Source organism: Electrophorus electricus, chromosome 8 (genome assembly GCF_041902795.1).
Source record: "Electrophorus electricus isolate QZ-2024a chromosome 8, ASM4190279v1, whole genome shotgun sequence".
Classification (NCBI taxonomy): Eukaryota; Metazoa; Chordata; class Actinopteri; order Gymnotiformes; family Gymnotidae; genus Electrophorus; species Electrophorus electricus.
In genome coordinates, this window is record NC_137504.1 from 29,033,182 (window position 1) to 29,058,731 (window position 25,550).

General features: G+C 41.2%; 5 protein-coding genes and 1 long non-coding RNA gene across 9 annotated transcripts in view; 2 read left to right on the forward strand and 4 right to left on the reverse strand.

The window, feature by feature from the left end:
- Positions 1-2,723, reverse strand: part of bckdk (branched chain ketoacid dehydrogenase kinase) — a 13,136-nt gene extending 10,413 nt beyond the window's left edge. The window contains exons 1-3 of one of the 3 annotated variants that reach the window (XM_027004153.3): positions 2,298-2,723; positions 1,239-1,307; positions 885-995 (exon numbers count right to left, since the gene is read on the reverse strand). In XM_027004153.3, the coding sequence (XP_026859954.2) occupies positions 885-995; positions 1,239-1,307; positions 2,298-2,534 (417 nt within the window). In that variant the 5' untranslated portion in view covers positions 2,535-2,723. The remainder of the gene's footprint in view (positions 1-884; positions 996-1,238; positions 1,308-2,297) is intronic. The other 2 variants (XM_027004152.3, XM_027004154.3) reach the window with 2 other exon arrangements.
- LOC145658920 (uncharacterized) overlaps positions 1-9,634 on the forward strand; it is a 21,747-nt gene extending 12,113 nt beyond the window's left edge. Inside the window, exons 3-6 of one of the 2 annotated variants that reach the window (XR_014124786.1) lie at positions 292-434; positions 8,362-8,547; positions 8,719-8,773; positions 9,534-9,634. This is a non-coding gene — a long non-coding RNA (uncharacterized LOC145658920). Of the gene's footprint in view, positions 1-291; positions 435-777; positions 902-8,361; positions 8,548-8,718; positions 8,774-9,533 lie in introns of those variants that run through there. The other variant, XR_014124785.1, reaches the window with a different exon arrangement.
- Positions 3,196-10,985, reverse strand: lrwd1 (leucine-rich repeats and WD repeat domain containing 1). Its single transcript, XM_027004250.3, has 16 exons — positions 10,874-10,985; positions 10,227-10,316; positions 9,735-9,969; positions 9,522-9,641; positions 9,200-9,346; positions 8,657-8,797; positions 8,081-8,560; positions 7,851-7,968; positions 7,593-7,699; positions 6,970-7,177; positions 6,649-6,721; positions 6,405-6,545; positions 5,588-5,688; positions 4,829-4,987; positions 4,328-4,434; positions 3,196-3,762 (listed from the first exon to the last, which is right to left on the reverse strand). Exons 2-16 carry the CDS (start codon positions 10,304-10,306, stop codon positions 3,613-3,615), a joined length of 2,367 nt encoding a protein of 788 aa, XP_026860051.2. The 5' UTR covers positions 10,307-10,316; positions 10,874-10,985; the 3' UTR covers positions 3,196-3,612.
- A 217-nt stretch (positions 10,986-11,202) lies between these two features.
- On the reverse strand, positions 11,203-12,563 carry alkbh4 (alkB homolog 4, lysine demthylase). The gene is made up of 3 exons (XM_027004257.3): positions 12,444-12,563; positions 12,085-12,276; positions 11,203-11,949 (listed from the first exon to the last, which is right to left on the reverse strand). Exons 1-3 carry the CDS (start codon positions 12,549-12,551, stop codon positions 11,431-11,433), a joined length of 819 nt encoding a protein of 272 aa, XP_026860058.1. The 5' UTR covers positions 12,552-12,563; the 3' UTR covers positions 11,203-11,430.
- Positions 12,564-15,247: 2,684 nt separating this feature from the next.
- On the reverse strand, positions 15,248-17,253 carry polr2j (RNA polymerase II subunit J). Its single transcript, XM_027004253.3, has 4 exons — positions 17,159-17,253; positions 16,219-16,308; positions 15,942-16,116; positions 15,248-15,550 (listed from the first exon to the last, which is right to left on the reverse strand). The coding sequence occupies exons 1-4, from the start codon at positions 17,209-17,211 to the stop codon at positions 15,515-15,517; spliced, it is 354 nt and encodes a 117-aa protein (XP_026860054.1). The 5' UTR covers positions 17,212-17,253; the 3' UTR covers positions 15,248-15,514.
- A 4,343-nt stretch (positions 17,254-21,596) lies between these two features.
- ncf1 (neutrophil cytosolic factor 1) lies at positions 21,597-25,408 on the forward strand. The gene is made up of 11 exons (XM_035527587.2): positions 21,597-21,730; positions 21,882-21,962; positions 22,259-22,334; positions 22,954-23,119; positions 23,257-23,315; positions 23,435-23,557; positions 23,713-23,820; positions 23,926-24,043; positions 24,143-24,256; positions 24,375-24,541; positions 24,776-25,408. Exons 1-11 carry the CDS (start codon positions 21,659-21,661, stop codon positions 24,910-24,912), a joined length of 1,221 nt encoding a protein of 406 aa, XP_035383480.2. The 5' UTR covers positions 21,597-21,658; the 3' UTR covers positions 24,913-25,408.
- The last annotated feature ends 142 nt before the right edge of the window (positions 25,409-25,550 follow it).

Genomic DNA, 25,550 nt, shown 5'->3' on the forward strand with positions numbered 1-25,550 from the left:
TGCTGCACATGTTGGGGAGGAGAAAGAATTATTCTGTTCCCCTTAAGGAAGACGTTTTTGTTTGTTTTTTCTAAGAGTGTCAAATTCAGTATAGGATGGATGTGGTTGAAAGTGCAGTGGAAGAGAGTCCTATTGTAAACAGGCTAAAAAGCATAGGAGGAGCCTCACTGTGGGAGCAGCCTCAGAGAAGCATGCAAAGAGCTCATGGCTCTGAATTAAATGGAAGGTTATTTATTTATTTGCTGTACTTTTTTGTTGCGCTAATGAAAGTTTTTGTCCCTTGGCTAAAAGAGTGCATGAAGGACACCACCAAGGCCCCAAGGGAGCTGCAGAATACATCCAACTGTAGCTGAACAATGGCAGTCAGAGACAGACCCTGCTTTATTCTGCACGACAACCTTCAAGTCACAAAATGATCCCAACCTTAAGTTCAGGTAAGGTCTTTGTCGGTCAGATAAACCATCGTCAATCATTTCCTCTAAGAATGGGTCCCAGATTTTCAGCAGGAACTGTTAGGGGGAGTGGCTGAAACTTTGCTCCTTCTGGCATGCAAATTTACACTTGGTCCATGTTTCTGTTAGTAAACTGTGAGCTATTTCTGCCCCGACTGTGGCCAACACTGATGCCTCCTCAGCCTCCGTCTGGGGCTCTGTGCACTGGCCCTTTAGTGTACGCGGACCAGGTCCTATAGTGGGGAGATGGGGGAGGTGGGTGGGGAGTGCCCAACAGAACCAAGCCTGCGAGGGGTTACCTGCATTATTTCTCTCTGGTCCCAAGGCCCCTTTCCCCTGTAAAGCCTGTTACTACAGGGCATCCAGGAACTAATCGCAAGGACAGAGCGGCACAGCAGCCAGTTGAGGTACACGCAAGGAGGAGGAGCTCACCACTTGCAGGATGGTGGGGTTGCAGCCAATGATAAAGGGCAAGCTGCGGAAACCCTTGATCCGGTGAGCGATGCGCACTGGCAGCTCTTTGTGCAAGTACTTGGCACTGCTCTGCAATCACCACACACACACAAACACAGACCACACATACCCCCTCAGTATAGCAAGCAACGAGCAGCAACTCGCCATCGATGGACACAGCGGGTCAATGGAAAACAGAGATATCCCTGTTAATGTGCTGTAATATAATACAGCATAATACAGTTGAAAAAATATTGCTATAGAGACAAATTAAAATCTACTGGCATTCAACCAGATTGTAAAAGGTAGTTATGAAGGACCCACTGTAATTACCAGGATATGGTTTCCATCCGGAGACTTGCCAGCATACAATAAGGTGCTTGGTGTAAGTCTAACAGAAGGCTGAGGAGACAATGATAAATTGAGGCACAAAAATGTCAGTGTGTGGGAGGATGTAGATTGCATTCATTTTGCATAATTTAAGGGAGACATTCATTATAACCACATACGTAGTCGTCATTATAACAGGCCCTAAACGTGTTTTATCCATTTGGAAGTAAATTGTCAAAGACGAGTGGAACAAGTCAGGAGTATCGTATGAGTCACTTCGACCACTGAACGACACACGGACCACAGCAGCGAGGTGAAGTGGTCGACCAACGAACCCTCATCCACCCGCTGGATTCAGAACTATACAGGAAACATAACCAACGGCCTGAACTTCAATATAGTTATGTAAGGACAGCCTACACACGCAGAGTCTGCAATGCAGTGCCAACAGTGACCAGAGTTTGAGAGTCCATACGAGAACTAATGTTAAAAACAAAACGACAAAGTCTGTTGACCTTAGTTGGACCTGTGGTGGCAGGGAAGCATTTTAAGATATCTGTTGATACAAAGCTGCTGACGCGGTAGCTAGCTGCCTACCTAACGTTAGGGTGGCAGGAAGAAATCTCGCATTTCAAGCGGACCTACTACTGCCATTTCGTTGATCTCGGCTAGCCAAAAATCAATGGCTGGTCATTTGGACCACAGACACAGATAAAGGAGCGAGTTAGTTAACGCTAACGAGCGACGTTAACGCAAGCGAAGTGACACAGCATCAGACATCGTGACACACAAGTAACCCGAGTCTCGTGTTAGCCAGCCTAGCTAAATTAGCTAACCCTAGAGGTTATACGACCAACACCAGACCCTCGCTGCTCGACAACGTTCCTGTTACTCGACGTCTAACAATTAGTCGATGGTACAATATGGTAGACGTAGACATATCAAGTAGCATATGAGCTAGTTAGCCTTGTTAGCTATCTGATTAGCTAGCAATGTTAACCGACCGAGCTAGGTAACGCTGATCCTGGACAATGTTTGAACCATTCGCCAGCATGAACATACCTTTTCGGCAGAAACATCTATTGCCGACTGATTATAAAAAGAGGTAACGGTTTTAGATCTCTCCCGGGCCAGCTCGGAGTAGTTGGAAATGGAGGACGTGGACCTGAACCTTTCATTAACACCAGTCTCCACAGCGGAAAGCAGCGCGACTGGTTTCGTGGATGATACTGGGACCCACAGCCGCATCATCCTGCCACCCAAGACCTCCACCGTTTTAACCGTAAGACGTCCTCGCATTTTTCTGTTCTCTGTGGACCGACGCAAACACGAAGCCCCCCCCGCGCCCCGTCCGTTGTCCCTGCAGTGTGCACTAGATTCACGCTTACAACGCCATCGAATTATACGGCGTCTGTGCACAAAGGCACATCGCCACTGTTGTCACATAGCTAGGTTAAGCTAGCCGAAACGCACACAGCGAGCTTTTATAGTCAAAGACCATCCTAGCGCTTGTTTGTGAGGAGACACGAGCCAGAGACCAATCACAGCGTGGCCCAATCCACACCCCGGACCAATCACGGCTCAGAAGGGCGGGATCAAGCGCCGTTGACAGTTGGAGCGACCAACGTTGCGTACCTTCGGAGATGTGCGCAAGACAAAAAAGAAACAAACGTCTAATGCCATTTAACCCTACTAACTAAAAGGGTTAACTGACATGCAGTCAATCTTGTCAGTACTTGTGGAGAGTCGTTCAAATCAACTCAAGTGCTTTCTTAAATGGTCATTAACTGGCATCTTGGTTAGAAAGAGTCATGTGAAGATCATTCACTATCAAAAAAACGTGCAAGACAGGGCAACTGGTATACCAGTCTACCCTGACCTGCTTAATGCATTCATACCTGTGCAACAGATTTTGGTGATTTGCTCATCTACTTACCACATTATGAGTTTTGAGAAATACATCATCAGTTTTGAGAAAGATGTGTATAAAGTTTTATTGTACAAATATGCATGTGTACAACAAAACAAATAACAGTCAGTCATTCATCTGTACATGGTCTTTAGGAACAATACATACTGTTTGCATAAAAAATAAAACAAAAAAGCAAATATTTAAAAAGAGATTCAAGTATTGGTGATGTCAATAGTTGAGATTAAATCTGTCTCCTCCATTTGGTTAACTTAGATAAGAACACAGATGCCAGATATATACTACAAATGTCCAATTCTTCTCAATACCAGCTGTCTGGTTCTGTCTGAATGAGACACAAATTCACATCAAGGATGAAAACAGACCTACACATTTGTGTAGGAACTGTCATGCCTCTTTTACTGCACGTCAAGATGAACGTGTGGAAGATGGCACTGGAACCATTCATCAATTCATGGCTCTCTTCCAAATCACGACCATGTTCTTGTCACTAAGGGCAACCAAATAATGAAGCTCAGGATCCATAGCAACACTGTTGATGGAAGTCCCCTCCACCTGACCTCCTTGGGCTCGAATGGGGCATGGCCACTTCAGCACCTAAAACAGTAATGCATTAATGTGTCAGAAGCAGCATAAGGCTCTAGTGGTGCTTGTTTTGCAGAGTTGGAAAGAGTCCATGCATTCTCTATATAGACAGTTTAAGTAGCCACAGAGAGCGCCATCTACTGACTGACCAGGGCAGAGGCTCCATTTTGAAGGCTGATGGATTGTTATAAAAAGCACAACTAACATGGCTAATGCTGTCAATTAGCATGCTAGATTGGATAATCTTGCCCCTTTAAGTGTAGCAGGCAAGGCCTGGAATTGCAATCACTGTTGTTATTATATAAAAAGCAATATCCAACGTAGTGTTGATCTGCTTTTAGATAGAACACTTAGAACCTACAGTCATGCACCATGGCAGGTTTTGGGAACAGGCCCATCCTACCATGGCAAAGAACTGCCAACTCTGTCCCTCCATTACTTCAAAACTGACTGCTTTCCACTAAATGCCGATAGGATCTGATATTTTGAAACTGCTCCATTCTGTATATCTATGATGCTAAGACTACCCAGTCATTAGTAACTGAAGTATCTGCATGGGAGGTGGTGTTGCTCATACCTCAGTGGCAGGAACTTTTCCAGTCTTGAAGGTGGCCGTCACAGAGTCTGAGATGTGATAGGTCCACAGCCTGCCATCCTCATCTCCACACACCACATAGCCAAAGCCTGCGTTGTAGCAAAAACAACAGCTCAGCCGCACACATTCATCCGACACACTGCTAATATCAGAGACAGTGTCTGTGTAATGAAATGCAAAACTGATCATCAGAGAATAAGCTATTCTTAGAGCAGACCGTAACCAAGCTCAGATTTAGCAGACAAATAAATGAACAAACAAAATACCAAATAAATATTTTAGGCCTCTTATTAAAATAGCTAAAATACCTCTATACACAAACGATGTAACAAACCACCAATAGCCCCTAATTAAATGGCCACAGCATTTAAAACAAAATAAAAACAACCGACAGACCAACCAAAAATTTTTTTTTTAAATGTAAAAATAAATAAATAAATAATTTCCCCTATAGAATGGAATATAGGAGCTGGCATTGCTCACTTGGGCAGGTGTTTAAAGACAGATAAGGGATGTCCGTGCTGGACCACTGCAGCTCAGCCAGGATCTGGGCAGGCACCTCCTTCTGCTGCCCCCTCTGAGATGCCCTTGTGCCACTCCAGCTCCAGAGGTAGATGGAACCCTGTGTGGGGCTCTTAGATGCTGAAGTGGACAGAGAAGATACAGAGCTTCTTAAAAGCAGACATGGATGGAGACAAAACTGCATGCAGCTCATTGGAGGTGATAGACGGACGCTCCATTATTTATTTTCAATTTCAAGCATGCGTTTACCAAATAAAATCTCTACGGTTACAGATATGCCAATATTGCAGACAGTGACATATGTAATCATATATCAGTACTGTGGATATCATTACTGTAAATATCAAAATTGGAGACAGTGTGTACTGGAACTATGAATGTATGGTAACCGACATTCAGAATAGTGTGAATAACCAGACATAATCAAAAAGGTGTATGACAGTAATAAATGAACACTAATATTATAATGAAAATATGACTTGAGAGATTTAGATTAATTTATATGGCTAAAATGGAACTGTTTATAAATACTGTAGGTTAGTATTGCCCTACTTGAGTCCTGTTTAGACAAGAGTCACACAAAATGACAATTACACAAATTGTATACAACAGCTGAAAATACCATCAGTCCATATCACTAAATAATACATTTGAAATCTATGAGCCATGAAGAACTGTATCAGAACATCCCCATCACTGACACCAAGACAGTCTCCCCACCTACTACATCATCTGTGAGGAAACTGAGGCCATCAATAGTGTGACAGTCATTTGTCTTGCTCTCCTTGTATGAAGTAAACACAATCTCCATCTCATCTGTCCTAAGAAAACAAACACATGAAAACTTGAACACATGAATATTGGACACTGGAATTCAGTCATTATTTTTACATCCTGATAGCCATCACTAAATAGTTGCCGCTAAGCAAAAAAATAACATTCTGTCTATGTCCTGGGCTCTGTAATCAGAAACTAACATTTTTACAGTGAGGTAGTCCTCCCTGCCTGCCAGTTATTTTGCATGTGCAAGGGTAGAAAGCACAAAGGTTTGGACAGAGGCCATGACATTAAGGCGAGAGGGTGCGGCTTTAAATCAGCAGTTAGGCAACTTTTTTTTTCTTTTCTTTTTTTTTAATCAGGCTCTTCTAGCTCCAGCTAATGCCATTTGCAATAAATCTACTACGCCCAAATCAAAAGCCAGGAGGAGTGTCCGATGGCATGTCAATCACTGCTTGAGCATGCACGCATTCTCACTTGGTCAAGTGCCATCAGTGAGAGGCTTTGGGAATTTTGCAAAAGATAAACATAAAAGTGGCTTTTCAGGTGGAAAGAGCAACACAACCTGAAAGAATTCAAAACTGATGTTGAGTTAGCCACATTTCTGCTTAGCAGGTAGCTAATCACCCCGATTGATAACAATTTTTATTTGACTCGAAGGCCCTGGTAGTTGTACTTGTTCGAATTTTCAGGCTAAGTCCACTCTCGAACTGAACCTCCCCTTTGCAGGGTATCTGTGGCCAAGCTGTGGGAAGCACACCTCTTCTGTGTGTTTTTGCTGAGCTGGATGTCGAAGCTGTACAAGCCGCTATCGCAGCCAGCGAGGAGGTGCGTGTCTGGGGAGGAGGGCGGCAGGCAGAGGTGCAGCGGAGTGGAGCCCGTCTGCAGGACCAGCAGCTGGCTGGGAGGAGCACAAGAGAGATTTTCATTCATTCACATAGTACTACAAGTTGTTCTGGTGAGAAGAAGTCACAGGGAAAGTAACCAGGACAACAGCACCGAACCTGGTTTTGAAATTGTAGTCGCGATCCAGCCCACCGATGTCCCACATAACTATCTTCTTGTCATAGGTCCCGGCTGCAAACAAAATGAAAATACAAGCCTCTTATCCTACTGACCATCAACCACTTATGAACACTGACATGTGAAATCCTAAGAGCAGAGATAATTCACCTCCACACCTTGAATCCACGATACTGGATTTTGTAACTGCTGGTAGTTATTTGAACGGTTATTGCGACTGACCACGAGAACTTCGGACTGGATTCAAGGTTTAGGGGTTGAACCCCCCCTGCTCAGGAGGACGGGCTGCCGCATGCACTCACTGAACAAGAAGTTTCCACGGCGCGGGCAGAAGCGCAGGATGGAGATGGGACGCCGGCCTACGCGGAACTTTCCATACGCCAGGTTGGCTCTGGGGTGGATGAGCCTCACCACTCCACGGGTCCCACCCGCTGCTAGGACACTACAGGGACGGACACATGTGCCCTCCCGTGACATCAGCACCGTGGTCCAGGCCAATGTGTAGAACATCTGTGAGAACGACAGAGAGACATGGATGTGAACAAACGGGACGATCAAACGAAAGCAGTTGTTTAGGTACAGAATAGTGACATTGTGGCAATGATCATTTTTGCTACTTAGTAGATGGGAACAGTATCAACAATGAATGATACTATGCCTCACAACAACTATAAACAAAAATGGGGACAAGTCCTTAATGACAGCACAACACTAAGCAGTCCCTATTATTTGTTATTAAGAGTGCTGGCTTTTTGTGTGATTCCTTTAATATCATTCAATTCAGGGAAAAACACAGAAAAGCTTTTGGCAGCGGGTTAGTGAAATTACAAACGCCCGAGCGAAGCCTTTCGCCACATGGTAGTTCAGAAACACTGCCCCCTGGTGGTAAGAAATGGTTGCTGCAGAGTGAAAAGTTGTCCCATACCTCACCAGGAACCTTGTATTTCTTCAGCACATGCCCAGACTCGCAATCTATTACACAAATGGACTCCCCACCACATGTGGCCACTGTCTGTGTCCAGCCGCTAGAGTCTGCAGTAGAAAAACACACAATGTCACCAAAAGCAGTTTTCCAGTCGTTTCCATCCTTGTGTTGCAAAGGTATTTGTCTACAGTTACCCCTGCAACAAAACCACTGTTTTGCTGCAGTGGTAACTGTACGGGGCACTGGGGAGCACCTTACCACCACTTTGCTGCTGGGGCTCAAAGGCACATGCCCACAGCTGGGTGCTGAAGTCCTCAGGACTGTCCTGTCGGCTGTGACACTGCAGGACGTGGAGTGGCTGCAGACAGGCTGGCTCCTGGCCCAATAGGCCAGAGGAGAGGGGGGGGGGGGGGAGAGAATTAACGACTCTGTGACGAATCATTTCCAACAATACACAGAATCCTTTACCTACATATATGTATTTATACCTGAGGAACTTGGTACGTGATCGTTTTCTTGGGCGTTCCATTTTCTGCCTTGGTGGGGGTGTATGCACATTTGCCCTTTTGTGCCGTGGGTTTCTCTTTCTGGTTTTTCTTTGGGGTCTCAGATGTGCCCCCTCTCGCAGAGAGACTGCCAGGGGCCGGCACGGCTTTTCTGGGGCCCACGTGTACCTTCGCGGCTTTCTGTTGTGTAGTTTGCGGGCAGCTCCGTGTCCTCGGACTCTCCTCAGAGGCAGTTTCCCTGATCGTTCTTTTGGACCCCCTAGGGCTGGCCAAGTTGGTGGGGGAATTCTGAGAGGTGTTCCTCGGAACAGCCTCGATGGGGGAAGCAGCGGCCAGGCGGATGGATCTGCGCGGACCGGCTGCCGCGGCTGGCTCGCCGGATAACGCTCTTCTCTTCCGAGGGCTTTCCACCTCACTTGCCAATGGCTCACTTCGCTTTTTCTTGAAAGGTGACTGAGTGACCTGAAAAAACATACATTAGTTAAAAACAAATACACACATAAAAAACTCCACACACAAAAAAACCTTGGTATAATCTGTGTGTGCCCCAAGTCTTACTATGTGAGCAGGTAAATTAACCCTGTTGCTCAGCCTTAGCTCATCCTCCTCTTCTGCTACAGGAGTCCCTGGTGAATTGTTGTCCACCTCCATCAATGGGTCAGTCAAGGATTTAAGGTATTCTTTTGCAATCATCGCCACCTGAAGAGGATTAACAAACAAACAGACAGACAAACAAACAGATTTTTTTTTACTCTCTCTCTCTTCCTCTGCCTGGGGCCATTTGGTCTGGAATGTTTATTAGGGATCAATGTACAGCTATGATGCTAGTCTTTTCTTCCCTTTGCATCTGTGCGCACACATACACACACACACACACACACACACACACACACACACACACACACTATTTATAACATAGAATGTGTGTGTGCACTGCAGTGTACTGTGGTAAAAGATCAAAACTGCAGTGAAATACACAAAAGGTTTCAGAGAAATGACTTCACTACAATTTTGAATATTTCTACACCCATCACTCCCTCTCTCTCTCTCTGCTAAGCACGTAAAGGTAACAATTTACATATTTCACATTTAGGTACTCACTCTCCATTTGGTGTATTCATTTAAAGAGCTGGGCCCGTATTTCACTTGAAAGCAGGCAGCATTAACAAATTTCTTCTCCACTGTAGAGAGACTCTGCGTAGTCAGTGGACTGGGAAGACTAAAGTCCTTTTCCCACAATGCAATCACCTGTAAACAACATGGGGCTAAATACTCATTCCACACAAATGGGATTATGCAGGAGGCTCGTCATTAGCACTATGTTACATTAATACTACTACTTTATACTAGTAATGACTTCACTATGGGACATCACAACTATGCAAGAGCTTGTTTGTTTTCTTTTTTCCTGATGTGTTCATACCCGCTTCTTAAGGATCTCGTCATTGACACAGTGGATGTGGTCGGCCATGACTCTGATGTCCTTCCCGTTGAACCTCCTCAGCCTGGGCAATAGGAAAATCACCTTGTGCTCATCATTCACCTACAAAACACGCCAAGCAATTCAGTGTGAGCGTGAAACGACTGCTACCATTTAGAAGCTCTTTGTATCCCAGCCCAACACAAAGCCTCTTACGGTGAGGTAGAGGTTGTCCTCCACACGCAGCTCCTCCAGGTTGTCTAGGGCCTCCAGCGAGGTCACATCCTCCATATTGTTGTTGGAGCAGTCGAGAAGCCTCAGACTGGGCAGGTACAGCCCTGCAGGCAGCTCCTGGAGCATGTTCCCAGAGAGGTCTAACTGCTCCAGGCTGCTGAGCTTACACAGCAGAGGCACGGGCAGGTCCTGCTTCTTCAAGCTCATCCGAGAGAGACTATAAAGAAAGAGGGTTAAACAGCGAGTCGGTCATCGTTGTCCTATAGGGTAGCCGAACCAAGTACTGATTGTATTTATATTACTATGCTAGTATGGCTTAGGGAAATTAAAGTTTATAAAGCCATTCTCTGCTTTGATTTTTTTTTTTTTTACTTTTGGATTACGGAAGGTTTACTGAATTTCTTTTGAAGCAATGGTTAACAAGAAAATGTTACATATTTTTCATACACTGACATTTTAAAAAATTGCACTTACTTCAGACTCTTAACCTGGTCCAACTTATTTGTTTTCGGCAAGCCCTTCTCTAGTAGTATACTTTCTGTAATCTTCGCCATGGTTGCACAGCTAATGTGAAACACAGACAAAAGCAACAGAATGGACCAGTTTTTATCCGGCTTAAATAGGTCTAGGGCAAAACTGTGGTCTCCGGTTACAGTTCGACCTATTGGATGATGAGATTTTAGAAACTTCATTACAATTACAATGCATGCAACTCAAGTGATCACTCAAGACCCGATGGCCGATTATATGGAACAATTGTCAAGCCTGACAGTTTGCATGATCCTCAGCTGCTCACACCCAAGTAGGACAGGTAGAATGATTAATTTTACAGATCAGATGGCAAAGTCAAGATTATTTAAGGAATAAGACAGCCAGCTAGCTAGTTATTTTATAACTTTTACGGGAAACATCGGCGTGGTAAGAAAGCAAGGAAAGACGCGTTTAATGGAAACTTCTGCAAACTATCGTTAGCTATCTTAGGTTAGCATAGCTTTAACTTAAAGATGCGTATCATCAAATCAACTTCGGTATAACTTCACTTCATATGAAGAATATTTCCTCGAATTATCGAGACTATGTGATGCAATAAAATATAACATATTAAATGTTATTAAACTTACCCTTATTGATCACTTCCAACTTATATTTTCCCGGGAAAGTACATACTGAATTTGACCGCGTGTCGCTCAATGTGGTCGTGGAGCATTGTTTCCGCCATATTGAGTGTGGCACGTCAATAGGGAAAACTATGCCATTAATATTACATTCGTGAATTTGACCCCATGTTTCATTGTATAATTGTGTATTTTATGTTAAGTATTTTACATCTGTACACCAACAAATTAACTTACGTCATAGTATTTATTCCATACACGTTTCAGTTATGCAAAATCTGAACAGAATAACACGTCCTGTACACTCGTGACTAAGAAAACTCCATCATCAGATGTATATTTTAGATTTTTATTTTAAACAGATTTTGACCATCACATTAAACCAGCAAGTCATTTCAGAAACCAACAAATAAATAATCCTGCGCAGCATTTCCACCTAAAATCCAGTCAGGCAGCGTTCATTAAGAAAACGATTTAAAGCCATTTAAAAACGAGCAATTACAACTTGTTTTATGCTGTACAGACCTCTGCTGGGGTTATATGTGAACTCTAGAAATCTCATTTTACAAAGGAACACCCCTGAAGCTCGACGCTATATTCAACAACTCTGAGCCCATCTTTTCTTCCTCCCCACCCTCCAGAAACTCGGCAGACAGCTCTCTGAAAGTGCTGCACACCCTCCTGCTGTGAACGTCCTGTCGGTAAATAGCATGTTTCCACCGATGTCGCGCCTCCCCATACATCGCGAGCAGACACCTCCGAGGCAAGTTCACAGCTACCCTCACCTCCCCGTGGTGCATGTCTGCCCAGCCCTCATCCAAGCTCATGGTCACAACAGTGTCAGATAGCAGGTTGAGAGTGACCAGGCGTTCTCCCCACAGCCAGCTGTCGTCAAGGTGAGGGTCAATTGCAGACCCACGCTCTGGACTGTAGTCTAGGTTGCACTGTTCCACTGGTCGAAATCCAGCCAACAAGGGTTCCTTGGTCATCCTGTCTACCAGTTTATAGCTGACAACAGGGAGACCACTGTAGCCCCCAAGGTGTATACGCCGTTTTTTGAAGTTTACCTTGGGTCCATAGTCCTAAAAAGAATCAAATTGGGGACATACACTATTAACCTCACTTACATAGGCAAAAACAAATATAATATTTTCATTTCATATATTACAAAATATCAAACAAGAAAAACAGACACTTTAACTAGTCCATCGACATACCTGTTTATGTCGTCCAGACTGGGAAGCTCTCCAGACATCTTGGTCCATTTTTGCAACCAACTGTTTCTCCTCACTCTCTGAGACAAAATTATCCCACAGAAACACACCAGGGAAAGGGAACGGCTGCTGACCACTGCCTTCAGCTGGCACCGCTAGTTTCGACTCAGGGTCATACCTAAAGTCATAATGTACCTGGTACGAAAAGAAAGTCAAATCATTTGCCAAACAGTGATTAGCTACCTGCAGTGACGCTAGTTATCTTGCTAAGTTAAATGGTTAAAAAGGCATTACTCAGTGTAACATCCTTTTATAGCTGATTCTAGTCACAATTAGACTTATTCAGGTACTGCCAGACTTACCAAGAGTTTATTATTCAGTAAATGTCGTTTCTCATTGCTTGCCTCGCATAACAAGCAAGTTCTAATTCCTTTACAACCACAGTTTACTATTCCCTGTTTGTCAGCCATCAAGCAACTTCGTGTACCTGTTTAATATGTTCCCTCTGGAAACAACCGTGAATGCAATAGTTCCGAGGTTCCGTTCATAAAACGTTCAAAGAGTGGGTTTGCCAGGTCCAACTTCAATGGACCAACCCACACCCTCCATTGTTTGCACCAGTTATAGTTTATGTCTATATAGCAGTTAGAGTTTATGATGTGCACTCGTTTTAAAACAAAACATCGTGAATCAGCAGTTAATGTTACCTTGTAGTAAGTGCATTATTGTAACATAATGTTAAACGTTTTGTTTCTAACAGTGTGATAGACAGACCGGTTACACTAGCTAGGTTAAACGTTTAAGTATAATAACATTATTTATATTGTAACGTAGCTAGGCTGAAATTATGCAATGTCTACGAACTAACGTCAGCTAGCTACTCTGGCTTAATTGTAGCTATCAGGTGGGTAGGATAGGTTAGGACAGCTAGCGAGGTTGCCAGTTGAAGTTAGAAACATGAAACATCAAGTGGCGCGGGTAGGACATTAAACAGTAGATAGCTAACAAGATAGGCAATGCTGGACTTGCCGGTTATCGCTGTTTCTATCATTGTTGTAATTAAGCTGAATTAAAGTTGACTAACATTTTAGAAAACCCATCTCAGGAATTTACTTGAAGCACATGTGTAATGTATGTTTTAATCAGTATTTAACTATACTATTACCAAAGATGCATAAGAGGGGATAGAATTCTCCATTAAATGGTGCACTACATGTTGCAAAAATGTTGGATACTACTGTTGGATTCTCACATTTACTGTTCCAGATCGATGTTAAGTATGTTTGGCAAATTACCTGCAATTTACAAGTTAGGAATAGTAAAACTGCCATTTGCCCTATTAGATGAAATAACTTTTAATTAATTTCAATTCATTTACCTATGTATTTTATCATTCATAGATTATTATAACAGTTTTGAATTATACAAAAATGTTATACATCACTGCCCATCCTGCACAGCTGAAGTGTCCAAATGTCCAAATGAATTATTGTGTTCAAAACCATGCGTCTCATCACCGAAGTGGGAGTGAAGCAGAAAGGTATCTAAGTTTATTAGGTTGTAGTCTGTGAATTATCAAGATATCTCCAGCATTACATTACTTAATAATTTTACAAATGCATATACATATTCTATTTTCATGTTTTGTATTTGCTTCGACTTCCAGATTTCCTCATTTGAAATGCAGGGATGAAGCACATTGTACGACAATGGTGATCATAAAGGTTCAAATAGCCAAGCATTTAACAACATGCAGAAGTCTGCGCCGCCTCTTCTTACCACAACTTGTACAGGATCCACCTCCTTCACCAAACCAGCCCAGTAGCAAGGCATGTTTGTATAAAGAAGAAAGTCCAGGGCATTCAGTGTAGAACTATAGTTAAAAACAAAAATGTATAAGGTATAGGGGTAAGGGATATCCTGGGAGGGTCCTTGCTACAGAAACAGAAGGCTTGAGGATTAAGTTGAGCCTGATGCAGTTGCTTCTCACTTTAGAAGGAAGAGTGGAGACCAAAAAAATGTTTGTATTTTATTTTAGGCATTCTGTTTGAGCCTGGAAAACCAGCTATGGCTGTGTTCAAAATAGCCTGCTACTACATTACTCACGTACTGATTTGGCTCCAAATTGGATAAAAATGATTTTGTATGCAGTAGGCTATTTTGAACAGGCCCATCTATCTTGTGACTCATGTTCTTCCTCTGTAACTTCCACCAATTACCTTCCAGTTGTTTGTGGCAGCTATATTTACTATAGTAAAGTACATCCACTATATAAGAATTGGACAAGTTCTGCATACTATATTGCATATGTAAAAATGTATATGCAAAATTGAACAAAAAAGGTTACTGCTTCTCCTGACCTTATATGACAAACTAGACAAGCATTTCATAACCCACAAGGACATCAACACCCCATATATTTTCTCTGTTCCAGCACCCAACCCAATCAAACGATCATAACCAATGAATACCTGTTAACCGTTGTGCTGGGAACTGTGTTGGAGACAAACTGATCTTTCGTGTAGACTGCACTGCAGAATAATTACATTACAGGAAAACACCTGAAATCTGTGCTGCACTTGCCTGTTAGACGTAACAACACACTGCCATGAGATATTTTCTGCACAGATTTGTTAGAACATAAATCATGATCCAGAAAACTATACAGTCCCACTGTCTTGAAGTGACTTGCAATTCCCATATATACCAGAGGCTCTTAAATGTGCCCAATTTTGTTCTTCACACAGCATTTTTTTTTTTGCCAGTCCTCAAGTTTGTCCAGACTGTAAAGACCAATACTTATATATTTATCTGACCAAGAATATCTGATAGACTGAGTCTATAAAGTGGATGCATACATCCATGTCAGTATTTAGCATTTACAACGCAGGTTGCATCCATCACAACCACCCTGAAGCTGCATCTTTACACTATGGCTTTGGGTTAATTTGACATTTTCCAGCTGTGATGAGAGTCCATAAATTTAGTCAATGTAATAAGGGCTGCTGACTGTTTGGCATTTTTCCTTCTTCCATAATGCTGGCTGAATTATTTTAAATATGAAAATTATATTCCACAAATCCTTTATAAATTCAGAGCAAAAGCAAAACTACAAAAGAATACCTGATTAGGGCATTTAATTGCATATACAGAAAGACACAAATACCACTGTACATAAAGAACTTTAATCAAAATGGTGTTAACAACCCAAATTAAATAATTTGTTCAAGGAAGTGTTTCTGGCATCCTAAGATGTAATATAGTCTTGGACAGGAAAAAAAGGTTCAGCTGCAGCCAAAGCAGTTACCTACAGGAGACACTGTTGAGCTCACTGTCAGTTCAATGTCCCGGTGAACAGTTGAACTTTACACGACTTCATTCTGAGGTTGATTTACTAAATCCGAGGACATCCACAGTTTGATACAGGTTTGTTTCACTCAATGCCCTCCTGCTTGTCTTTGATGGCAACCTAAAGTGAAAATGTGAAATTAAGTGAAAATGTAGTCAACAGGACTTCAGTGGGCACAAGTAAAATAATAATTGTTAGACTAGATGTATGCAGACAGTAAGACATTATGTTTCGGGTCTATATTCCAGAACACAGTGAAATGGTGGCTTATGATTTTGTAACTATTCATCAAATGCATTTATGTATAAAAATATGCTCAGAGGAAGTCACATTTGACATGATTGCATATCCTTTACATTTACACTTTTTGTTTCTAGTTTGCTATTTACTGTTGGTTATCCATTCAGCAAAAAGCCATGTATGCTGCATGCAACATGATTGATTTCTACATTAAAGTATAAAAGTCTACTATTATTTTTAATAATATGATTTTGGCATGATATAAACTTACTCTGAACCTCTCTTCCAGCAGTGACAGTTCACTGATAAGATCAGTAATGGCATTTGTAAAGGCTTCCTGTGGACTGTAGTCTGGTGTCGTCTGCACACGAATCACAATCTTGTGTTCCAGTGGATGTGGCACCTTGTACCCAGCAAACAGCACCTGAGGATCTTTGAGCAACTGTCTGTTCAGGAGAAACACAGGCACAAGGAGTTTCAGTATGCAAGCCAAGGCTTCTGAATTTGACAAGCAAAAGGAGACAACAGTAGCGAGCTAGTATTCTTACGATCTAATGATGTTTCCCAGCGTGTGGTCTTCTTTGTTCAAAGTAAACAAACAGGCATTTGGTACCTTGGTATCCTTTGTTATTGTAATTCTGTAAAGAAGATAATATTACTGATGAATCTGCTGATGCTTGATTTAGCTTTTCACAACTTCCTGACTGATGAGCAATCTGCTTTCAAATATTTATAGCTAGGTAGCTTAGCTAGTTAGTCAGCCAAGTGTATAACCTATGTAAAGCATTTTTCATATCAGCAATTGAAAATGCTTTACATAGACATAAGAAATTAAAATAATACACCTTACTACATTCCGAGATGTCACCTCGGGAAGGTTTTTGTAGAAAAAAAAAAAAAAAAAAGAATTAACGTTTCAGTACGTTAATTTATTTAAACAGAATTAAATAAAGTTGATTTCAATCAAACTATTAAGATAATGAAATAAAGATAAAATGGGACGATAAATGTGAAATTAATGTAAATAAATAAAAGTGGAAAAACTTCATAAAGAAACAGAGAATTAAAGTAAACATGAACTAAAAATATACAGTGCATTGTTAGCTAGCTAACAAATAAAGATCAACTCAAGCGAGCCGCCAGGTGAGACGACAGAAACCCATAGAAGGGTACCTAGCTAAATTAGGTTAGGTTTTAAACCGCATAATGTGACTAATGTGGCATCCGCTTGCTAGTTCGTACGCTCATCGTGTCAGACCCACCAGGTAAGTTTATTATTGTTGTTGTTGTTGTTGTTACTGAACAGCTAACATTAGTTAGCGAAGCAAGCTTCCCTAAATACACCAGTACAGCTCAGGTTAGCACACTAGCTAGCTGGCCCACTAGAGGTCCCTTCGCAGAAGCTATGAACAAAAGCAAAGCAAGTCAATTCTTAAACACAGCTGATTACATAAGTCAGTATTATTTTGTAATATAAAGGTTAAATACTTTTTCTCTCCCTCGAACAACAAAAACGACTCGAATGCTGGTGGCGCGTTCATCTTCTCTGGGCTCGCGCGTCTGAGTACTGAGTACTGAACGGGTTCTCGCGTTTTCTCGCGTGATTACGCAGTTAGCTTAACTTGTAGTATTGTAACATAGCAGAAGAGGTCATTAATGAGCTTGTTTTGTTTCCATGATGATAATATAATACTAGCAGTGTGCTTTTACTTCAATAGATAATAAGTTTATTTATACAGAACATTTAAACGACAAAAGCCGACAAAATAATTGAGTGTTAATAAGACAAAATAGTTAATAGTTATTAATAGTTAAGTTTTAATGGTTAAGTTAATAGAAGGGGGAAAAAATAACACCAGGCACACCCACTGCATAACAATCTCATGCCAACTTTGTCTGAAACACAAACAATGCTAAAGATATATGCTGTCTTAAATCTTGACTTAAAGACTGTAAGATGGAGTGAGTCCATGTAAGGTTAAATAAATACAATGAGTTCAAGCTGCATTCTGTGATAGACAGGGACCTGGGAAAGTGACAGTAAATAGGGGTAATATGGTCCCTTTTTGTGTCAGCGAGTAGATCAGCAGCTGCATTTTGTACAAACTGTGACATGGACAACTGATATTTGTTTATATCCATGTAAAAGGAATTACAGTAACTGAGATTTTATGTATTACCTTTTCCAGGGCCTGGAAAGAAAGAAGTTTGATTTGAACAATTTCTGTAAAATAATAATAATAACGGTTAATTTATGGATCAATCTTAGGTCTGAGTGAAAATAATTCCTAGATTTTTTTTACTTTACTTTCACTGTTTGTTTGACATGCTCTGTCAGTGCTCCTAGGTTTCCAACCAGATTTCCAGACACTTTAGAGGAACCAAAACTAATGATGTCAGATTATTCACCAGGTCTTGATATCCTCAAGACACTCAATGAACCCTACAGTCAATGTTAGTGACAGATAAAAAAAAATGTTTCCAATACTGAACATTATTCATAACATGAATATTAACTGAACATCCTCTGACAGAGGTAAGATATGAACTGGTGCAGTACTGTTCCCCTTAAACCAATCACATGCTGAAGTTATTCAGTGAAGATACCATGGTGTCAGATGCTGCACTGAGGTCTACAGAAGTAAGAGCAAACATCAAGTTGGAGCAACAGCAATAATAAGAATCAACAGCAAGTAATAAATCATTTGACTTTTAAAGAAAACAGTTTCTGTGCTATGAAGAGCCTAAAAAACAAGACTGGAATGCTTTAAAAACATCAGAGATTAACATCCTGCCTTTTTATACTTTGCCTCAGTTTCTATGATCTCTTGAGATTATGTATCTTTGTATTAAGTCAGCTTCTTGTTTTGCCAACATTTTGTATTTCTAAAGCATGACGTATTTATTTATGAATCATTATAGTAGAGAACTGCCAGTTTGTTTTGATAGTCATATTTCCTACTTGCAAAACACATGTTCAGTTGTAAACCACAGGGATTTGTAAAACACATTTGGTTTGTTTTGGCACTTAATTAGTTAGATAATTCCTTCATTTAAACCACTATGCTATCATGTGTGTATACATCTTTTCTCACTCTACTCTCAGCATCACTCAAAGGTGTTCCTGAGGCCTGGCCAGTGTTTAGGTCAAGTGAAAAGTAGTTTCCAATATTAACTGAAACATAATGATGCATCTGTATGATCCAAATCAAGAATCTCCCAGAAACATCTGTCACATGCACAGTGGAGGAAATCTGAAACGTTGCTAAAACTACAACAAAACAAAACAATGAAAAATCCTGAAGTATGATCCCACTCACCAAGATCATGTTGGGGCTATTTCAATAATATTATTCAACTTTTGACCTTTTTGCATGTCTTTGTGAAATATGTTTTTTTAGTGAAGTAAATGCTTTTTTAGCAGCCACTATGTGGGTGTCTGACATGTGAGTCACAACTTATGCACCATCCATGGGAATGCGTGATGTTTGGTGAAAACAAATTGCACAAGACAGAAAAAAGAATAGAACTGGTGTCAAACACACTCTGTAATGAGTAGCTCAGTGGTGAAGGTATGTGACTTATAGTCAGGAGGTTGTTGGTTCAAGCCCCACCATGCCCTAATTGCCACTGTTGAGCCCCTGAGCAAGGCCCTTTAACTCTCAATTGTTTAAGTTGTACTCACTCATTATTGTAAGTCACTTTGAATAAAAGCATCAGGTAAATGTAAGTTATGATATCTTGACTGCTATTTAATAGTGTGATATGGTTTTGTGTCCTATGTAATCACATTTTAGTCATCGAGAGTATGGAATATGGCATACTGTATAGATCGAATATGTGATACTGTAAAAATGGAATATAGAAAACAGCATATATGCTAGTTTAAGTAACATAATTTGTAAGTGAAATTAGGTGTAATGCTCCTATAATATAGGCATACCTTATATTATATGAAGTGAGTGTAGGTGCAGGGTATGTATTTTTAATAATATGCCTGGTGAATGTGTACTGGAGAATCTGTATTTCAATAACTTTGGGAATGAGAGTGACTATACTTTGGCCATGCATTGGTCATTAACAGTCCATAACCAAGTGTTTTTCGTAAGATCCTCCTGTCTGGTTTCCTGTAATGTAACACGCTAAACTTAAGTAATTTCACAAGGCCCCACAATTTAGAACTTGGTATCAGACACTGACTCAAGCGATTTTGCAAGATCACAAGCTCTTTTTAGACTTAGAGGACAGGGGGGTGAAAAGGTGACATTGATGTGACATTATTCATTGTATTTTTTAAAACAGAACATAAACATAAAAAGTTAGGTTTAAAATCAGTATTTGATTTGATATTACTTTTAAAACCGGTTTTGGGAAGTAAAACTCTTTATAGACTTTGTTTTATTGCAGCAAGGTTTATTTGGGGAAGCCCGTATTGTGTGTTTTGTGGAACTCTGTGGTCCGGCCGTTTAACTGTTGATTATCCGAAAATTCTTTGTCAAAATGTTCTGGTGCGTGAATTGTTCTACCCTTGTGGCTTCAGTGTAATGGGAAAAGGTAATCATCCTGGGTACTTTCCTCTTTGTTGGCAGTAGAAATCTGAAACTTTTCGTTTCTCATCTTCAGCTATAATATGTCTCTCTGTGTCTGATGATGCTCTGAGAGCATAAAGGCCGCTGATGAGTTGCAGACTGAGAATCTGTTTATCTGTTTATCTGGGTGACTTTAAAGATAGCGCCAGGATTCGCTGCCATGAATAATCCAGTGTTTGCACAAAGGTGTCCAGCCCACAACCAGCTCAGACATATTCTTGGGTACTCTGTTATAAAATGAATCTAATACTGTTAGAGCACTTGTTACAAAAGAGAAGTAATAATTCCTTGCATAGGCAGGCTTTGTTAGTTACCCAACCCTGGAGCACCGTAGGACCAAATGGCTTCACAAACCGATACTAGGAAGCTTTTGAAGGAAGTGGAGAGCAATGCCCTAGCCGACATGATGGGGCTCGTGGACATCTGCACATGTGCAGCTTCTCACCTGGGCCTTTCCTCAAACTGTCCTCATACTGTTTTCAGGAAATGTTCTCCATACATTCTGCTCGGTGTTGCCCTGTATGTTATGGTCCTGTATTTCAGATTTTGTTTGTTGTTTGCACTGTGTTCTTCCTTTGAGTTGCACCAAGGGCCTGAAGGAATGTTATTTCATTTCACTGTACAGTTGAAAATCACTGGAGTGACAATAAAAAGCCACGTAATCATTTGACTGGACTTATGAGGCAACTAGTGTTAACACACAAAATGAGCAGTATTTGAAGAAACTGTGGGGGTATTGCAGATTATTTCCTTCTTCTTTTTAGTAAACACCCTCTATTCAGTTAGAGAATAATGATGGGTATAGATGTATACTTGAACAGATCCCATATATGTGATTACATAGGACACAGGTATTGTCATAGCTTCAAAAAAAAAAAATAAAATAAAATAAAATATATATATATGGTTATTTATTTATTTATTTATTTATTTATTGCACGACAGCTATCCTCTACCTCGACTGTCCCTGACCATCTGGTCCTTTTGTAGACCACTGGTAACAGGATATTGTTTGAGTGGTAGACCATACACCATATGATCTACCACCATAGTGATATTGACATTATAGTATGGTAATGATATAGCATGGTAATTACTTTCAGCATTATTGTACAAGCCCTTAATACAGAACATGACAAAAATCTTTCCAATTTAAATAATGTTACATTATAGTAATCTCTGCTGATATTTAGACACACATCATATGATAAAATTCTCATATTAAGGGCTTAAGCTGTCCACATTCAAGAGGCTAAATATCTGGCTTTGGTTGCTATGAGAAAAGGAGGAGGGCCCATCACATCTCAGACTTCCTCTGCAAGCACATAGCCTTTAAAAGCCATGGCCACACACTGTCTTCCACAGTTTTTCCTTGCTGAGGTGTGCAGTTCTCAGCAGAATGGTGGACATCCATGTGCTTCACATGGAGCTTTTAGGCTTTGAGAAAAGGTTCTACCCAAGCCAACACTATGTGAGTAAAGCTCGCTGTCTTCTTTCCTCTATATACTTCCAATAAACAAAGCACTGCCAAACAAAAAAACCTCACCGTATCATATCTGACTATTAGTAGGAAAACCTTTATTAGGCTAATTAGTGAAATAAATGTTTCTTATTCCTTGAAGGTGTACATGTTCTTGGTGAAATGGAGCGACCAATCAGAGAAACTGATTTACAGAAACTATCCAGAAATCCACACATTCCATGTAAGTTCATTATCTATTCATTCTCCAGTTTTCTAAGTAATAAATAGTAGATGTTATTGCTTTATCTTTACATCATCTACATCTACATCTTTCATCTCGTCTCAATTTTGTCTTGACCATCACACACACACACACACACACACACACACACACACACACACACACACACACACACACATATATATATATATATATATATATATATATATATATATGCATGCATAAGTAGATACATAGATATACAATGTAATGATCAATTGTTAAATCTTGTCTCTGTTTACTGTTTGTGGCTGTAGAAATCTCTGAAAGAGATGTTCCCAATTGAAGCAGGACACATTGATCCTAAAGACAGAATCATTCCTTCTTTACCAGGTGAGAATTGTAGATACTTACTTGTTTCTAGACTGAACATATCTAGTTGAACTTTAGACTAATTTAGCACTTTGTCTAAGGAAACACCTGCTTCAACGCACGCTGCTAATTTAAGACATTAACATAAGGGAAATCGCAAGAGCATGACAGCTGTGCATCCGGACTGCACTAACTCTTGAAGCTAATAACGGAACTTTTGCAATATAGCAAATACAATATTATAATAAATACAAGTAATACAATGCGGGTGCATACTAACCTCCCTAACACCCATTTAAATGTCATTTAAATTGAATTTCAAGATGTGACAGACTGGAGATTTTAGACTCTATGTGCAAGCTGTGGAATTTACACAAAAAAACCACTTGCACAATGTGTTCAACTTTCAGTTCCCTAAATGTGGTTTCTGCAAAAATGTTGGGATCTGCACACAAGGTGCATTTTCCCTGAAAACGAAAGGTGCGGACTTTCCATTAGCTTAGACCTGCATGCTTGGGTGCCCAGTGATGCAACCAGAATGGAAGGAAGCTGTGATGGTCACCAGGCTGCACAATGCCAAAAGCTCTATTGCGTATCCCTGTAGAGAAATAGAGTATTAAAAACATTACCCTCTTCCTAGCTCCTAAATGGCTGGACAATCAGAAGACAACTGAGAACAGGCAGGGAACCCTGGCAGAATATTGTCACTCTCTGCTCAACTTGCCTCATAAGATCTCCCACTGTCAGCTGGTGAGCAGCTTCTTCAAAGTACGCTCAGAAGATGAGACCCCACCTGCACCACACCCGTAAGTCCGCTCTAGCCTAAACACATGTCTGTATGTGAACTCATGGTTAGTAACATGGCTAAATCCACAGCCTGTCTGGTTCTGCTCTGGATTTGGTTTGACATATAATTCTGTGTGGATTTTGTTTGCATTCGTAGATTCAAAAGAAACGAAACCTACGTCATGTCCAGGGACAGAGCAAGGACCACCAATTCCGGTAAGATGTTGACCAGTTCTGCACAGCATGTCTGATACAGCATTACTTCCATGTATCCCTTCACACAGTTCAGTTGGAAAGGTCTGATGAGTTTGTTTTTCTTTCTTCACTTCACTCAGAAATCACAGGCCCCATTATGCTGGACACCTACAGAGTGATCGCAGATTACAGCAAGAGTTCAAAGTATGAGCTCAACCTGAAGGCTGGAGATCTGCTGGATATCGTGGAGAAGAGTCCCAATGGTAAGACAGGAATGCAATCTGCTGTACCGGTCCAATTGAGCACCGGTTTTGTTAGAGTGCCTGACATTATAGCCTATGAAACATTTACATGCAACATCAGACGTTCATTAGAGAGAGCGCTAGATGACCGATGGTATGTGTTCTTCTGCGCTCAGGCTGGTGGTTCTGTCAGTATGACACTCAAAGAGGCTGGGCCCCAGCTTCTTACCTAGAACCACTGGACGGACCCGATGAGTCAGAGGAGCCCGAGCCCAATTATGCAGGTGAGCATCCCCATACCGATGCTGACCTGAGACCTGCTGATGAACCCCAAGAATACTGGTGTAGACAAATGACAGTTGTTGACAATGAATGCCCACATTCACCAGGAGAGCTGTACAAAACCACCAAGGGCTACACAGCAGTGGAGGACGATGAACTCACCCTGCAGTTGGGAGAAACCATTGAAGTTATCCATAAGCTTTTGGATGGCTGGTGGGTGGTCAGGTAAGGTACTCTCCTCTTAAATACACAGCACCCTTTGGCAAAAGCTGTCATGCAGGTGCAAAGATGACGGTTGTGGTACCTTCTGTCTGTATTTGACAGGAAAGGGGAGAAGACAGGCTTCTACCCCTCCATGTTTCTGCACAGTACTGGGGAGAGGAGAGAGCTGGAGCCTGATAGGAATGTTGTGAGGAGAGAAACGCCTCCACCGAGGAGGTAGGTTTGCACGGCTGATAGAGTCGAGCTAACCACATTTGATACTAATACATTGAAAAAGGTCTTGTTAAACAACGCACGAGCCAATTCATAATCCGCCCCCCACCCCGGCTATTAGATCGACGATACGCAACGCAAAGAGCATCCATGCCAAGGGCCGCAGGCGTATCAGCCAGGAGAGCTACAGTCGCCAGAGTCGCCGGTTCCTACAGCAGCGAGGAAGACTCCCGTCTCAGCCGAGAAGGAACTCCAGAGCCACCTTGCAGCAGAATGAGGACAACACGGGTACGTTATCACGCAGTTAATTTTAGAGTGAATTCCTCAGATCTCTGACTTGCCGAATAATTCTTGCTTGCTTGCCGCAATTTATTAAAGAGATACATCAATACATCACTTTCACATCATCACATCACACCACAAAACAACGGAATTATTTTACTTATATAGTTCAAGCTGACAGTACGGTCTCACAGTCACTTTCATCTAAATACTTTCATATTTAACTTTGTGCATGAATAGAGAGCAATGCCAAACCAGCTTCTGCCGTGGAGGACACAAAGGCGACTCCGGTTATCCCTCCCCGGCCCAGCCATGATCTCATCATGGAGCGCTGTACAGAGAGCACTCGAAAGAGAATCAGCATCCATGCAAGCTGAAGCCAGATCAGAGCTGTCCTCAATGTGCAACCAGAAAAAAACAAGACCAGACTGAAACACTTTCCCGGAGGCTGATCACTGAGACGGTGGTTTTCAGTTCCTGCGCTTTTCCCCTCATTTTTCCAGCTGTACTCTCCGGCATCGGTTTAATTTAGCAGTAAATATCAAGGCTTCTTGAATGGGTGGTGAAGAAATTCTGTAGTTCGGGATACTGGATACTGGTACTGCAGTTAAGAGCACCACGGATTCAAAGATTTTACATATAAAACTTAAAAATTTATTTTCTGTGCTATTTAACAAAAGTGACAGCATTGTTTTAAGTTTTAAGCATTGTTAAAGATGTATATGCTAGCATGTTTTTATAGGCTACATTTTGGCTTTTTTTTTTTTTACAAAGTTGTTTTAATTTCAATAATAAATAAATAAGAGATATTTAACTATACTTTTAAGACACTGTGAACAATGTTGTAAAGTCAATAAAATATTTACAAAACCAGTTAACCTTATCTTCTTTAGAGTTAAGGACTGGCTGAAGAGCTAAACGTGGAAGGAAATGTACATTTTTTTCTTTCTTTTAATTCCCCAAATGAATAAATCGTTGTGCCCTCTAGCGGACATGAGCGTCATTACACGATTTC

Coding starts and splice junctions, on each gene's coding strand:
- alkbh4 (XM_027004257.3), bottom strand. CDS start 12,551: ATGGCTGACAAACAGGGAATAGTAAACTGTGGTTGTAAAGGAATTAGA. Junction 12,277..12,443: donor TACTGAATAATAAACTCTTG/GTAAGTCTGGCA, acceptor TTTTCGTACCAG/GTACATTATGACTTTAGGTA. Junction 11,950..12,084: donor AGTCTGGACGACATAAACAG/GTATGTCGATGG, acceptor GATTCTTTTTAG/GACTATGGACCCAAGGTAAA.
- polr2j (XM_027004253.3), bottom strand. CDS start 17,211: ATGAACGCGCCACCAGCATTCGAGTCGTTTTTGTTGTTCGAGGGAGAG. Junction 16,309..17,158: donor TTGTTCGAGGGAGAGAAAAA/GTATTTAACCTT, acceptor TCTTCTTTACAG/AATTACAATAACAAAGGATA. Junction 15,551..15,941: donor TGCTGGAAGAGAGGTTCAGA/GTAAGTTTATAT, acceptor TTTTCACTTTAG/GTTGCCATCAAAGACAAGCA.
- ncf1 (XM_035527587.2), top strand. CDS start 21,659: ATGGTGGACATCCATGTGCTTCACATGGAGCTTTTAGGCTTTGAGAAA. Junction 23,120..23,256: donor ACCCCACCTGCACCACACCC/GTAAGTCCGCTC, acceptor TTGCATTCGTAG/ATTCAAAAGAAACGAAACCT. Junction 24,257..24,374: donor GAAACGCCTCCACCGAGGAG/GTAGGTTTGCAC, acceptor CCCGGCTATTAG/ATCGACGATACGCAACGCAA.
- lrwd1 (XM_027004250.3), bottom strand. CDS start 10,306: ATGGCGAAGATTACAGAAAGTATACTACTAGAGAAGGGCTTGCCGAAA. Junction 7,700..7,850: donor GCCCCAGCAGCAAAGTGGTG/GTAAGGTGCTCC, acceptor TTTCTACTGCAG/ACTCTAGCGGCTGGACACAG. Junction 7,178..7,592: donor AATACAAGGTTCCTGGTGAG/GTATGGGACAAC, acceptor TCGTTCTCACAG/ATGTTCTACACATTGGCCTG.